At 33.2% G+C, this 15,542-nt stretch overlaps 1 protein-coding gene across 7 annotated transcripts in view; it reads left to right on the top strand.

Annotated features, from left to right (window-relative positions):
• lqf (epsin homolog lqf) overlaps positions 1-15,542 on the top strand; it is a 75,710-nt gene that overhangs the window by 47,458 nt on the left and 12,710 nt on the right. For 5 of the 7 annotated variants that reach the window (XM_067757208.1, XM_067757209.1, XM_067757211.1 and 2 more), the window contains exons 2-9: positions 2,431-2,612; positions 9,468-9,556; positions 10,051-10,709; positions 10,767-10,932; positions 11,009-11,524; positions 11,598-11,700; positions 11,772-12,019; positions 14,616-14,714. In XM_067757208.1, the coding sequence (XP_067613309.1) occupies position 2,612; positions 9,468-9,556; positions 10,051-10,709; positions 10,767-10,932; positions 11,009-11,524; positions 11,598-11,700; positions 11,772-12,019; positions 14,616-14,714 (1,881 nt within the window). In that variant the 5' untranslated portion in view covers positions 2,431-2,611. The remainder of the gene's footprint in view (positions 1-2,430; positions 2,613-9,467; positions 9,557-10,050; positions 10,710-10,766; positions 10,933-11,008; positions 11,525-11,597; positions 11,701-11,771; positions 12,020-14,615; positions 14,715-15,542) is intronic. The other 2 variants (XM_067757214.1, XM_067757215.1) reach the window with 1 other exon arrangement.

Here is a 15,542-nt window from a genome sequence, read left to right as displayed (position 1 = left end):
ATGTCGTAAACATAGTTGTGTGGGGTTTTTATTCAACCGTTTTAAAAAATGAAGGTATCACTGTGACACAATTGCAGATCGTAAAATTGCTTGTGTTGTTTTTTTTAAGCCACCACAAGACACAGCAGGTAGAATTGAAATTGCCCCTACCCAAAAGTTCGACCCAAAGGGGGGGACATCAGTATTCGTTTTAGAGGTATGGTTCCTTCGGCAAAGTTTCTTATTTTGATCCCTAGAATACGATTTTCACAGAGCAATGAGCGATTTTTAAATCGACCCGCCCTAATGGAAGTCTATATCTATCTCGATTCCTTTATACCTGTACAACCAACCGTTATCCAATCAAAGTTAATATACTCAGTGTGCAAAGCACGCTTTGTCAGGATCGAAATAGCTATAATATCAGCCAGTATTTTTAATTCTTTTCAGTTTTTTCTATTATTAATTTTACAAATATGTAAGGACGACAGACGATTAAATCCAAGATGAAGTTATAGGTCTCAAAATTCGTATTAAGCTAGGTTGAACTGGCTGGTCAATAAAGACCTCTCAAAGATTGTATGTATCCATAGTTTTACCAGAATTTGTTTGACGACCAAACGGAAAACCCCAATTATGCACCAGGACTTATGTTATAGAATAACTCCGTCCTCTTGGCAAATATTAGTAGTTTTCTAAGAGCTAGCTTAATTGCTGCCTCGAGATCTGGCAACTCTGCCGCATCTTCTAGCTGGAGCCTTAACCTCACGAGCACGGCAGACGAACACAGAACATGCTCATCCACAGATCGTATTAATTTTAGAAATTTTTTTCCAGACATATTTTTCTTCATAGAAAATTCGAATTATTTTATAAATTTTGTTCATCTTTATCAAAAATGTTTTATAGGTTGGTCTTCACAGTTTTAGTTAGACAATTTATCAAAGTTCAGACCCATAAATGATCTAATAATTTTCGAAAGATCGCCGATTCGCTTAATCTGAATACCGAGTCAGATTTTTCATTTGGTTTTTGTTTTCGGGATATTTTTACAAAAAGCTGCGAAAATTGCATTTTGCGATGCATTCAATGCGTAATTTTGCCACGACAACTAATTTTCATCAAAAATCTACAAACATACCGTCAGAAAGGGCAATTATTTCACTCACAAATACTTTTTTAATTGTGATATATGGATATAAACGCTTTTGCACTTTAGATCCTTGAGCGCTGTGAACAAAAGAAATATTTGCAGCATACTTTTTGGCTGAATTTCTAATATAGGGTTTGGAGTTCTGTAACAGATGGAGTAGTCGATACGGTTTCTTTTATCTTAAAAATTTTGCTTTATCACTTTAATATAATTTTATTTCGAACATGCATTATTCGCTGAACCCGCTGCATGCAGTTATTAAGTGATGTGCCTAAAAGTAGACTTCAAATTTTTTGAAAAGAAAAATTTTATGGAAAAAATATCGCTAACCTAATACAGTTTAGAGAACAATGTATCTAATATATTACTTTGTAATAAAAAGAAGTATTCAGAAAAGCATGTTTTTTGCACATTCAGGTACAAATATCTCACAATATAAAATTTGTTGGCCTGTGCATTCAAAAATAAAGAAAATAATAATTTAAGTAACGAAACTTGGTAATTGTCACTGCTGTTCTCGTGTTCGTTGCTGTATATAATTTATATGTAAAACGCAAAAAGTGTGGAATACCTTTAGGCGTGGTTTATAGAACTGTTTTGGGGACAATGACATATGCAATCCGTTCTATATGGAAAGGACTTGATAGTTTTAGGTGATGTTCCTAAAAGATAAATGATATAAAGTGGGAATGATATATCAATCTCTGGTTGGGAGAGTAATTAATCGAATGCAATATCATTAAAAAATGCTGCGCATTACTTGCTTTATTAGTTGTCTGTTTTTTACCAAAATTAAGAAACACAATTGTTTACCAATTTTTTTTCATTTGAATTATTATGATTATCAATAAAAACAGATGTCTCGTTCAATTTATGATTGATTAAAATCAAACTTGTAAAACAAGCGGAGTATGACATTGAGCTAAAAGAGTACACAAATTGCTTAAAATTGCTTCATATGTTCATCACTTTATGTATTATATTTATTACTACTTAATAACTAGTAAACACTTGTTACTTTGATTAAGTGAAAAAAGTATTGACTCATTACTTTCACACTTCGAATTTTACAGCTGCATTTTTTTGTTTGTAACCAACGAATTTGCCCGCTTTCTTCTCGTCTCGTCATTTTTGTCTTTGTATATCCACTGCGTCTGTTTCACACTTTGTTTCGTATTTATTTTAATGGTTTCTGTATTTTTTCTCAAGTATTTTTAATAAATAAAGTTCGTCTCACAAAATATGTACTATCTTTATTATATACATTTGATTTTATTGTGTTATCTTGTATCTCATAGCTTGCTTTGGAGCACTAAACAAAAAAACAATCTGCAACTCTCAACATACATAAGCAACACAAAAATTGCAACAAATTTGACTAGCATATTGCAAAAATAAAACGCAAAACCATAAAAAGTTACAAACAAAAAGTATATAAAGAAATTATAAAAACTAAGCGTAGCGAACAAAACAATCAAAAGTAAGTTCTCAATATTACATACATATTTCTACAATTACTATATTTAATCAAATATTTCAACTACATATCAATATGTGCATATTAGGGTGGTCCTTATTTTTCGAATTTTAAAAAAATAATGGCGTATATTTTTTTGTAAGTTTTTTAGAGGTCGCTACCGAAAGTCATACTTTAAGAAAAAACATTGTAATTATATAATGATGAAACAGGAAAAAACGAAAATAAAATTTTTAATGTACACTTACAGTAAAAAAAGACCGACGAAAATGTGTTCCCTCTCACAGCAGTTTTACAGTCACTACAGCTACGCAATGAAAGTTTTTAGTTCTTGTGGTGATTGAATCGCAACTGCGTTAAGGTACCTGTGTAGGATTATCCGTATGTAACGGCGTGGTACGCCATTAAAACCGTGGGAGTTGCTTAGATTTTGTTAATAGTGAGTTACGCCAACTTCACCGCCTACATTGGCTGCATTAAAGACGCCTTTCACTAAGTATTGGGGGCTAATCGAGCTAATTCGAACTTTGTTGTGAATTCATATTTTTGTATTTTTGGGGCTAACCATTAAGTCTTAATTATATTTATTTTGCACTAATCAAAGAATATGTCTCGTCCCCAGTCGTTCCGAGACCGGTTTCTTTTTTCGCAGTACCAGCTTGGCGGTGGAATGGCTTTTTGTGGTGAGAAGCTGGTTTTATTTTAGCCAGGGACCTAATTAATTTTTTTTACCTCAAGTGACAATGAATCAATAAGATTATCGTTTTCATGTTTATACTATGTTTTCATGTTTATACTATCCTTCATTTCCGCTGAAGTTTCTGGATCAGTTTTAAATCTATTCAGAAGAGCCATCGTTACGATATTCCTATCAACGCGTTCAATGGACTTTCGTGGTCGTCTACTTCGATAACACGGGGATTAGGTCACCTTTTCAATATATTTCTTCCAGAATCTCCTTGGGGATGATTTACTGTACTTCGCCTACGATTTCCATAATTTGCGTGATTTGTCCTTTGTAGACAGTAATGTTCATTTTTTTTTTAATTTTCTTCGGCTTTTTTTACCGTAAGTGTAGGATTTCCAAAAGGTCTGCTTATAACTTTAAAGATTGTCTAGGTTATTTTCAGACAAAAAAATCGTTGAAAGTTAGACCGTAAATGACTAAATATTCTTCAAAAAAATTTAGAAATATACTGAAAAATTTTCTGAGAATAGAGCAAAAAAAAAATAGGTTGCACTCATATAAGGACCACCTTAGTGCTTATGTATATTACATTATAAAATTTGATTATATTTGTTTTTATTATTTATTAACGTCCTCGAAGTAAAAGATACAAACTTAATTGCACTTTATGATTTTTATACATTCATACATTCATACCTATTGCACTTAAAACATTCACATATACACAACATATATTACTATCTACATTTTTTATACTTAATGCATACGTATATAAATATATATATATACATAAATATGTTATTTTATTAAAAAGTTTTGTCAGTTTAATTGATCGTCAAATATTCGTAAAATTTCAATTTCACTTTCTTGTTTTGTTGATCACGTTCTATTGTTGTTGTTGTAAATATGGAAATTGTTTTTTAATTATGAAATTTTCTTTTCTAAACATAAATGTGAAATAAATAATAAATAAAATATTCCTTAAATAAATTAAACAGTAATTAAAACGAGTCAAAAGGCACTTGTTGGTGTGAACGTTGTAGGGTCATACTGAAAAGAGGATCAGCACTATGGAAAAGAAAATACATATCGCTATAGGATTCAAAAGATCTATGTCGTCGGCTTATATTCAATACCAATGCTGCTCAACGCCTATACACTTTAACACCTTTATTTTTGTTTTGCTCTGAAGTTTTTACAAATTCACACTTTGAATATAAAAAAAATTTTCATAGCACTCTCATATGCCCATATAATTTCGATTCACATGAAAGTCCCTGAATTTCATATAAAAATGCAAAGCAAAAGCACTTCCATATGAAGCCAAGGCACTTTGGTATGATATTCAAATTTACACTAATAAAGTGACAACACAAAATTTTTCACAAATATTGTAGCACTGAGAAAAATTTTAATTCAAAATTGATTCATTAAGCGGAAATTTTTTTTTTTCATTTTAAAGAAACTTCTATTTATCAATATTATCAGTGTCTATCTGTCTGTCTTCCGTTAACATACCTGCCATGAAACCCAATACCATGACCTTCGACATGGAATTCTTTTACACTTTACCCACTGTTACAAGGCATCATTCTAAAAACCTGGTTCAACATAAGCGCTACATCCACAAAACTAAAATTTTATATCTGACTTTCAAATTAAATTGAGCTGAGTTTAAAACAAAAAAAACTGATTTGAATACAAACAGGGATTTTCATCACCCATTGGGATATTTCGTATTGTTCTTGCTGCTGCTGTTGCAGCGATGTTGATGGTCATTTGCCGGATATAGATCCGACACGTTGCGGTAAAAAGCACAACTAAGGCACTACGTCGACCATCTCGGAAATGATTTAATATGACCCCATAAAACCTTCGAGGCCATCCCACGACCTTATCATAATATAATGAAAATTTGCCCGCCTGAATTCCAAATAACAACGGGAGCGCAATTCACAGGCACATAACTCCCAGCGGTCGGCGTAAACTATTCCCAAACCGTTTGTCAATTGACATTGGGTCTCGTTCGGCTTTGGAATCAATGTCATTGACAATGTCTTTCCAAAGGGATCTAATGTCATTTGACGTTAGTTCCATTGACACTATTACACGTTACCGTCTAAACCATTGCCCCAAAAACTTCGGTTGCAATGTCCCACTGTAGGTGTGACTTAAAATAGAGCAAAGAGACATTTTTTACCTTTGGTCGTGTCCAGTGATCTGATTTATTCTAAAGAAAGAGCGCGGTGTTGAAGGACATACGCTTTGATTTCGTCTTACCAAATAATGATCCAAAAATGTAACCTTATATTCACGTATACTATGTCCCATATTCCTCTTTGAGGTTATGCCGGATGCTTTACAGTGCAATAGGACTTTAAGTGAAACCATACTGTGATTCGTGAAGTTTTATATACCGGTTCGTTGGATATCAAAGCAGGATAGAGAAAAAAATATATGTCATAAATTTGTTGGGAAATTGTTCATATTACAGATAATAGAAGTTTTAGGCTGGCCGTGAAAGACTGGAAAATGTGTAATCTAGTTGCTGCGGTTTTTTCATTTAATTTTTTTGATAGTGCCTGGCTCTTTTTTATAAAACATCACTGTAAGTATTTTAATATAGAGTTGTGTCGGATAACCGGGTTCCGGGTACTATATAGAGAATCCGAAAGACTATCCCATGTAAATATAATACAAATGTATAACCATTTGGAAACAAAAAATGTTAATTTCAATATTTTGTATGAACCAAATCGGACCATATGTATATACAATTTTTTCAATATATCTACACCTGCGCCATCCACCAGAAAGAAGTTGACACAGCCCTTCCTTCTTCTTTATGTGTGTTTTTCTCTGAAGTTACCTCCGGTACTAAATATGAACCAAATCGACTCAATACCATTCCCTACTGGACAAAAGCTTCATCCAGCAGCAGGTTTTTGTACACAATACGAATCCTGAATATTACCCCAACTGCCGTGCTCCGAATATCTCGACAATTGCACCAATTTGGGAACTTACAAAGGATCTTTAATAATTAAAGCGAATTTATATAAATAAAAGTTTGTAATAATAACAAAAAGTATTATGTTTAGAACTTGACATACCACGCTTCAATGTTTAGAAACCACTTGAAAAAAATTAAAGCCCCCCAGTTTGGAAAAATATTAAATGGCATATTTAAAAGCTTTCAAAATATGATTCTGGATGTTACAGAAATGTCACCTTTAAGTTTTTGTGGCATACCTTAGTCATACATATGTATGTATATATACGAACGATTTCGCTTCATAAAACTTTCAAGGGTTTTTCTCCTACTACCCTTCTAATTTTATTTCGAATGTGCACTGCTCGTAAACATTTTTTCAAAGTACACTTACACGGGTCTGAATACATTTTTTCAGCACACTCAATATTCCACAAATTGTTTTGCACACCTTTATTACGTAAAAGGGTTTCTATCACTTTTATTTTGGTTTTTTGTTTTTGTATGTTTTCGTTATCGTTTCAGTTTTTTGAATGATCCTATATTCGTGATTATTTTAAGTTTTTATTTGTTCGCCATATAAAAAATATACATTATTATTGACAAAGTTAATAAAACTAAAGAAAAGATTTATAAAAAATATATCATAACAATTATAATGACAAAAAATTATGGTTAAGGTCGATTCGAACCGACGATCGAAATAAAAAACAAATATGCTTCGAGGTTCGATTCGAGCTCAAGGCCAGAACAATAAGTTGTTTCTAATGATAATTATTGTTATTTTTTAATTTTTCTAAATTTGAAAAATTGTATTTTGTTTTTGGAATAGTTAGAAAAATTAAAAAATAACAATAATTATCATTAGAAAAAAATTATTGTTATGGCCTTGAGCTTGAAACGAACCTTGAATCATTCCGATAAAAACAAAAACAATTGTTAAAAAAACATATGAATAAAAAAAAAAAAACAAATAAAAAAAAAAAAAATGAATTAGAACAGGAAATAAAAAAATAAAACAGAACAAAGGAAAACAACAATTATTAACCGATGTTAAGTGCATGAACTCTTACAAAAGGAACAACAAAATAAAAATAAACCTAAAAAATTTTAATAAAAAATTCCAAAAAAATGTATAATCAAAACTCGTAACTTATATAAACCAGGACAAAAAAAGCTATAAATAGTAACAGCATTTAAAAATTACAAAAAAAAAAAAAAAAATGGAAAAGAGCAAAAAAAAAAGAAAATAAAAAAAGAAAAAAGAATATAAATACAGAATATATAAAAGAAAGTAAAACTATATAAAAAGAGAATAAAATAATGAAAGAAAAGTAAAAAAAAAAAATAAAAAAGAAAAAGAAAAAAATATAGAAAAAAAGTATAAAATGAAAAATAAAAAAAAAATGATAAATAAAAAATAGAAACAAAATAAAAAAAGAAGCAAGAAAAAATAAAAAAAATATAATAAGAAAAGATAAAATAGACAAGTTAATAAAAAAAGTAAAAAGAAATTAAAAATATAAAAATATATAAAATAAAATAAAACATGTATATAAAAAGAGAATAAAATAATGAAAAAAAATTTAAGAAAATAAAAAAGACAAGAAAAAGAAAAGAAAAAATATAAGAAAACAAAAAAATAAAAAAAGAAATAAAAAAAAAAATAGAAAATAAAAACAAAATAAAACAAAAAATAGACAAGAAAACAAATAAAAAAAATAAAATTAAAAAATTAAAAAAATTAAGGAAAAATAAAACTTAAGATTTTTAAGAATTAATGAGCTTAACACCGATAAATGATACTTGTTATTCAATTATTATTTTTGGTTGTTATTGGGAAAAACTGAAAAGAAGGAAACACTTACTGGCACATTGCGATGGTACCATTTCGAAAAAATAAATAATAATAGAAATGAAAAAAAATTTAAAAATGAAAAAAAAAATTATAATATAAAATTAAGTAAAAGTCAAATTGAACAACAAGAGAAGAAGAAAATTTTAATGGAAATGACACTGAAAAAATATAGTATTAAATTAAGGAAATCGCCATTCGTCCGCAACTATTTTTTTGTTAAGTGCAATGAGTAAAAAAAAATAAAAAAAAGGAAAAATAATTTTGGAAATTTTGACTGAATTTTCCCGGCTATAAGGACAGCCTAAAGTTAAAGCTGAACAAAAACACAAGTAAAATAAAAAAATTATGATATAAAAAAAGAAAAGATCTGGGCTGTCCCTATTCATCCCAAAATTTTGGCTCATCGGGGTTTTTCATGTAAATCTATTCCTATATGCCCAGGGACCCAATATAGATGTATGCTCCGCCACATCCCCATTCATTCCAGGGATTGCTTACACTCTTAACACACTTTTAGATGTTGTGAGAGAATTGCTGCTTAGCTGTGAATATAAAAAATGACGCGCCATCGGTTTAAGCCTTTTTCTCCCAGTACTTCTATTGCTTTGGTTACGGCTACTACTTCTGTCTGAAAACCGCTATAGTGATCTGGCATAATCTAACTTGTAGGATTGGTTTATTTCCGGATTAGCACAGTACATCGCAGATCCCACTCCTTTCATTAGCTTGAAACCAGCGGTGTTCCGCCTTTTCTGTTTGGTCCATGTACCTCTTGACCAGATATACAGAATGTGCAGAATGGCATACAGTTCAGCCATCGGGGTTGTTTTCAGAGCTCCCGTAATGCTAAGTATTGATTGCCTTTATAACATATACAATCTTAATAAAAGTATTTGAAAAATGTATAAATTCCTCTTTATTGTTAAACAAATTTTTAACATACGCACCTTCATTCATTTTTTTCTCATTTCCCATTCGTTCGTTCATTCATTTTTTTCTCATTTCCCATTCGTTTTTCTATTTTCGCTGAATATTTTTAGTTTCTAAGATTTAAGAGAATGGGCCCACTATAATAGTAGTATAACTGAAATCATCCAAATATTGCACACTTACAGGCGCATAATCATATTAAATGCTTTGCAGCCTAGCTTAAATTTTAAGTTGATAACAGTAAACTAAAGGAATATATAGGTGAATGGTAATCCTTATACATAATTAGCTCATTTTAAGTTCAACGATTTTTTGTTTTATTAATTATAGCTTTAATTTATATTCTTATTTTTATCAAGTTAACGAAACTCGTGTTATCTTTCTTTAAAGTGCGAAAACAAAAGGAAGAAATGCAAGTAAATGTCGCTGGCTTACGTCGTAATATCAAAAATCTAGCACACAACTATTCAGATGCGCAGGTAAGTAGTGCATGAATACAGAGTGGTCCTTATAAAATAAATACACGGTGGTCCATCTGGTTCTTTTTTTTATTAATGAGGCAACTCACAAGATCTGCTAGTCCTTGTATTTGCTATGTCTTAATACAATTTAATATTGGAACCATAAATATAACAAGGAACTTAAGACTTTGCCACGAAAACGACATTCTTGTGATTTGCCTAAATGTACTTTTTCCGTACAAGGAAGAACTGAAAGAGTACGTTCCAACTCCTATGCAGAATATGGGCAGAAGAGCGTTTGCGCCCAAAGCCAGCGATTGATTGAACTTTGTAATACATGCCCTTATGTATAGCTCGAAATTTTAGAGTATGCAAGATAAAATGTTTGCTGGAGCTTCAGGTGTTTTTTTTATGTATTTTTTTTTTATGGATCACTCTATAAATATCACGCAATCGACAATCAATCCATTTTTACCGTAATTCCCTTCTCTGTTTGTACAACATAAATACAGGTCAAAGTACGTGAGGCCACGTCAAATGATCCATGGGGTCCCTCCGCTACGATAATGGCCGAAATTGCCGATCTAACCTACAATGTTGTTGCCTTCTCTGAAATAATGCAAATGATTTGGAAGCGTTTAAATGATCATGGCAAAAATTGGCGGCATGTTTATAAAGCACTTATACTTCTAGATTACTTGATTAAAACGGGTACAGAGAAGGTAGCACAACAGTGTAATGAAAACATTTTTGCAATAAATACACTGCGAGAGTTTGTGTACTTTGAGGAGGGCAAAGATCAAGGTACACATGTGCGTGAAAAGGCTAAACAATTGGTGAATTTGCTAAAAGACCCCGAACGTTTGAAAAATGAACGCGTGAAAGCATTGAAGGCGAAAGAGCGTTTTGCTCAACATCCTAGCGGTTTTGGTAGCGATGGCTATATTGATGGACCGACGCATCGAGATATGCCACCCGGTTGGCAGGAGGAGCCAACAAAGCCTGTGTCTGAATTAGAGATGGTACGTCCACAAACTGCTGGCGAAGAGGAGTTACAATTACAATTGGCAATGGCGATGTCGCGCGAAGAAGCCGAACAAGAAGAAGCGAAAAGACGCAGCGATGATGTGCGTTTACAGTTGGCGCTAAGTCAAAGTGAACAAGATTTTAAGTAAGTTTTTTTCTTTAGATATAAACTTGTAACTCTTTCTGCTTCTTTTAATTGTAGAGACCAAACCGTCAAACCAACGGGTAGAAAAGATGAACAACAGCAATCACATTTGTTGGATTTGCTGGACATTTCGTTGGGTGCTACTAGCATTTCCAGCCCACCATTGGGCGCTACAGGCGGCAATGGTGATCCCTGGGGTACGCCGGCACGTGCTGCGAGTCAGGTAATCATAGAAAGCTTCATACAAGCCAAATATTTTCACAGAAGGCAACAATTCTTACTTTATTCATCTTTTGCAGCTATCAGATCCTTGGTCAGGCACATCATCACCACAAATCGATCCTTGGCAACCAGCGGCATCTATGCGTACAGCTACTGCGTCAGCGCCATTAGGCGCAGTCGGCGGTATTGGAAGTAATGGTGGTGATACTTGGGGTTTAACACGCACACAAACGCCGTCCGTAGCATCTGGTTCATCGACTGAAGGTTGGCTACATAGCAATGGTGGTGGTGGTGCCACTGCCACGCTAAATGGGAATTCTATAGGTGAGGGCGCAATTGGTGGTGTAGATCCTTGGTTATCCAAGAGTGGTCCTATTGTTGCTGTTGGCGGCAGCATCGGTGTTGGTGGTGGTGCAGTGGACAAAGTTGAACTAGCGGATCCTTGGCTAACAGATTCGATAAAACAAGTAAATATAGCACCACTAGCAGCAATAGCCCAGCCATCTGCACAACCCGCAGATCCTTGGGCACCCAAAATTGGTATAGCGCTGAATGATGATCCATGGAAAAGTACTGAAACGACTGCGGCTAAGGTGTGTAGCTAAAATGAGGCGCTATTTTAATTTTTAAATTTTTAAAATTTTACACACAATTTCAATCTTCTAGAAGCCATCGCCTGATTTGGATGAATTCGATATAATAACTAATCGTAATAAGACTGGTGACTTATTAACTAATAGTTCGTCAAATGCTTCGAACAATAACAATGGTATTTGATTTTTGTTTTAACTGATTTGTTTGGTTAGTGAAGAAAGTGTTTTAAAAATTATATTTTATTAGCATTACTACTCGACGAATTGGATCCTCTATCTGCAACGAATTCATCGCTCAATACAACATCAACGAACACGAAAAAGCAACTTAAAACACCGCAATCATTTTTAGGTGAAAATTCGTCTTTAGTTAATTTGGATAATTTAATTAAACCAGTGCACACACAACCGCAAGCTGGTAATGCAGCATACAATCCATTTAGTGATACGGTTATACCACCAAAAACAAATCTATTCCAACAACAACAGCCTGCGGTGAGTATTAGGAAGTGATGCGACATTTGATGGTTATGCAATTTTTTTTAGTTTATTTAATTTAATATTATTTTTGTTATATACTACGTATGTATTGTATATTTGTACTTATATTTAGTAGCGTCAGCTCTCACGAAATGCCACGAGGCATAAGCTTTGTTCGTGTGTTCGTCAGCACTAAAATCCCCAGCAATTTGTATCAGCCACGTTCCGGTTTTGAAATTCATGATATTTCAAGTCGATTATCCTAGAATGGAACGGTTATCATACCTCTTTTTAGTTTGAGTTCCAGTCCAGATTTTCCAATTTCAATTCAGAAAACTGCAACTTATATTTAGAAAATTACAAATCAAGTTTAGATAATTACTATTAAAACTCAGAAAATTGCAATTACATTTGATTGTTGATGTTGATGGTCCTTTTCCAGATGCAGATCCGGTACGTTCCGGTAACATCACCATTAAGGTACAAGCTCGACCATCTCGGGAACGATTTAATATGACCACATTGAACCTTCTAGGCCATCCCTCCCCCACCCCCTAGTCCCGTGGAACTTGGGGTCGCCAGAGCTGCGGCTGCTAAAGAGACAGGATTCGCCACGGGTAGTTGAGGTTGACAATTAGGTTGGATAAGCTATGAATTGCGCTTGCAACCCATTGAAAGAGTTGCGCTGCACAACCCATTCAATATTTGGGTATTTCGCTTCTTACAATAGGCTTACCTGCCGCGGGTATATCTAAGCCCCCTTTACCCGTAGGGATATTTTTTTTAGGTATCATTTCAGCATATCTCCATAAACTTCGCTTTTATTTAGTATTAAAATAATAACATTATTTATCGCTGGGCTTTCACATATAAATTGAACCATAAAAGGCTGGCCCATATAGTGTTATACGATCTGTGATCGAAATCAATTTTTATACCCAGCTGTGCTTGTACACAGGGTACTATAACTTTGATTGGATAATGGTTGGTTGTACTGGTATAAAGGAATCGAGATAGATATAGACTTCCATATATCAAAATCATCAGTATCGAAAAAAAATTGATTGAGCAATGTCCGTCCGTCCGTCTGTCCGTCTGTCCGTTAACACGATAACTTGAGTAAATATTGAGATGTCCACCAAATTTGGTACACGAGCTTATATGGACCCAGTGTCAATCTGTATTGAAAATGAGCGAAATCGGATGATAACCACGCCCACTATTTATATATATAACATTTTGGAAAACACAAAAAACCTGAATATTTAGTAAATAATACACCTAGAATGTTGAAATTTCACGTGTGAACTGATATTGAGACTCTTGATAAAAATCTGAAAAAAAAATTTTTTTTAAATTGGTGTGGCACCGCCACTTCTGATAAAATCAATTTTACAAATATTATTAATCTGTATTTAATTAGCGAGCTTTGCTCATCTTCCTTTATTTAATGTTTTTTGTTATTGATATTAGAGAAAAATTGTAAGTTTACAAACGGCGATGGTTACTAGGACATGTTTCTGAATTTCACTTCTTCATCAACTAACTTTTCGGGAGCTGAGCATTGAACTCGAATCTCCAACATTCATACCAGTGCAAGTGCAATTGTCCAGCGAACAATGGGACATTCATATGGCTGAGCAGCTAAAGGCATCTGCCTTTGCACTGATATTAATGTAGGAGATTCGACTTCAATGCTCAGCTCCCGAAAAGTTAGTTGATGAAGAAGTGAAATTCAGAAACATGTCCTAGTAACCATCGCCGTTTGTAAACTTACAATTTTTCTCTAATATCAATAAAAATATTATTAATCATAAATCAAAAATCGTTAAACCTATCGTAACAAAATTCGGCTGAGAGGTTGCCTTTACTCTAAGGAATGCTTTGAAGAAAAATTAACGAAATCGGTAAAATAAGCTATATCTTTGCAAAAAAGAGTTTTATATCAATGGTATTTCATTTCCCAAGTGGATTTATAACAATAAATAGGAAAAACTTCAAATTTAAAAAATGGGCGTGGCTCCGCCCCTTTTATGACTAAGCAATTTTCTATATTTCGGGAACCATAACTCGAAAAAAAAATTAGTTCAGAATAGAACCATATGTATATGTATTGCACACAAAACAAACAACAACAGCATTTCAAGTGTACAGCTGGGTATGTAATGTTCGGTTTCACCCGAACTTAGACTTCCTTACTTGTTTAAATCGGAAAGTGGTTTTCGATACGTGAGTCTGTTACACTGATTTCCATTAAAACATTTTTTTTTTAAACATTATAATTTGTTTAGGCAGCTTAACGATGTTTCGTAATGAATCAAGTGTCAATTATTTTGTTAAGAACTTGTTTGATTTCATTAGGTTTGTGTGGGAAAATGAAATTCGAGGGTTTTTAATTTAGCTGCTAATGATACGATGATCTTTCACTCAGCCAGGTTGTTGCTATTTAATTGGAACTATTATTTGCTTTTTTTTAAGTTAATTTTAGAAAATTTTGTAACCTTTTCTTTTACCATAATTACTAAACAAAGTAATTCATCAATTAGTAATTCATCAATTATTCAGTTACCAGATTTTATAAAATTTCCGTTATCGGAAAAATTGTTTACAGGTACCGTCCATTAATCAGCTAAAACAACAACAGCCTTTTGCAATGACCATAAATCAAGATCCTTGGGCGCCAGTCAGCAATGCAACTAATGCGTCACAGGTACGTTAAGCACGCGCACACCACAAGACACTACCAATATGGGTATACAAAATACCCACAAAACGATTGAAAAACAAAAACTATTTATTTGGTACTTTCTTGCTGAATTGCATAAATACATTTCAAACTAACCTAACCCAACTTATGTCCCTTTTAGTACACAAATAATCCAATCAGAATTGGCATGTTTTAATCATATATGTATCACTTTGAATTTTTTTAAAATTCTATTCACAAAAGTAAAGATATCTCTTTCGCTGTCTGCGATACCCAGACGAATGTCCGACATGGGGAATGAACGATACCAATGAACAGGCAAAATTATTTCGTTACTACCATGCCTAGCTTGGCAGGATCCTGTAAGGTATATTCTGGACAGGCGGGCAGAGGTTAAGGTAGTATTCATGCCAAACCAGGGAAACCCAAGCAAATTTTTTGATTAGCATATTAGGGAGGTGCACCTAAAAAACTTCCTCTATTTAAGAATCGATTTGCTTATCATTCAGAAAATTCCAAAGAGACCGCAATTCGTAGCCTCGCGAAAAAATTGGAAGGTTTCGGTGTCTAAAAATATAGCTCTTGGCGCTTTTATTGACATCCCAGGGGCTTTCGATAACATGAAACATCAAGGTTTCGAACAAGCTTTGATTGGCAAGGATATAAGCCCAATGATCACTCTCGATGGGTGCTTTCCATGCTAAAGAGAAGAAAAATTAGTCTTGAGTTGGGAGGCCCGTCTGTGTCAGTTGTGGCCATAGAAGATGACCTCAAGAGGGTGCACACTCTCCTGGAATGCTATGACTTAGTAATCTACATCACAGGACGCAC

Source organism: Eurosta solidaginis, chromosome 5, assembly GCF_040869045.1.
Source record: "Eurosta solidaginis isolate ZX-2024a chromosome 5, ASM4086904v1, whole genome shotgun sequence".
NCBI lineage: Eukaryota > Metazoa > Arthropoda > Insecta > Diptera > Tephritidae > Eurosta > Eurosta solidaginis.
Note: the sequence above shows the minus strand (reverse complement) of the source record. Positions and strands in the feature narration are given on the sequence as shown.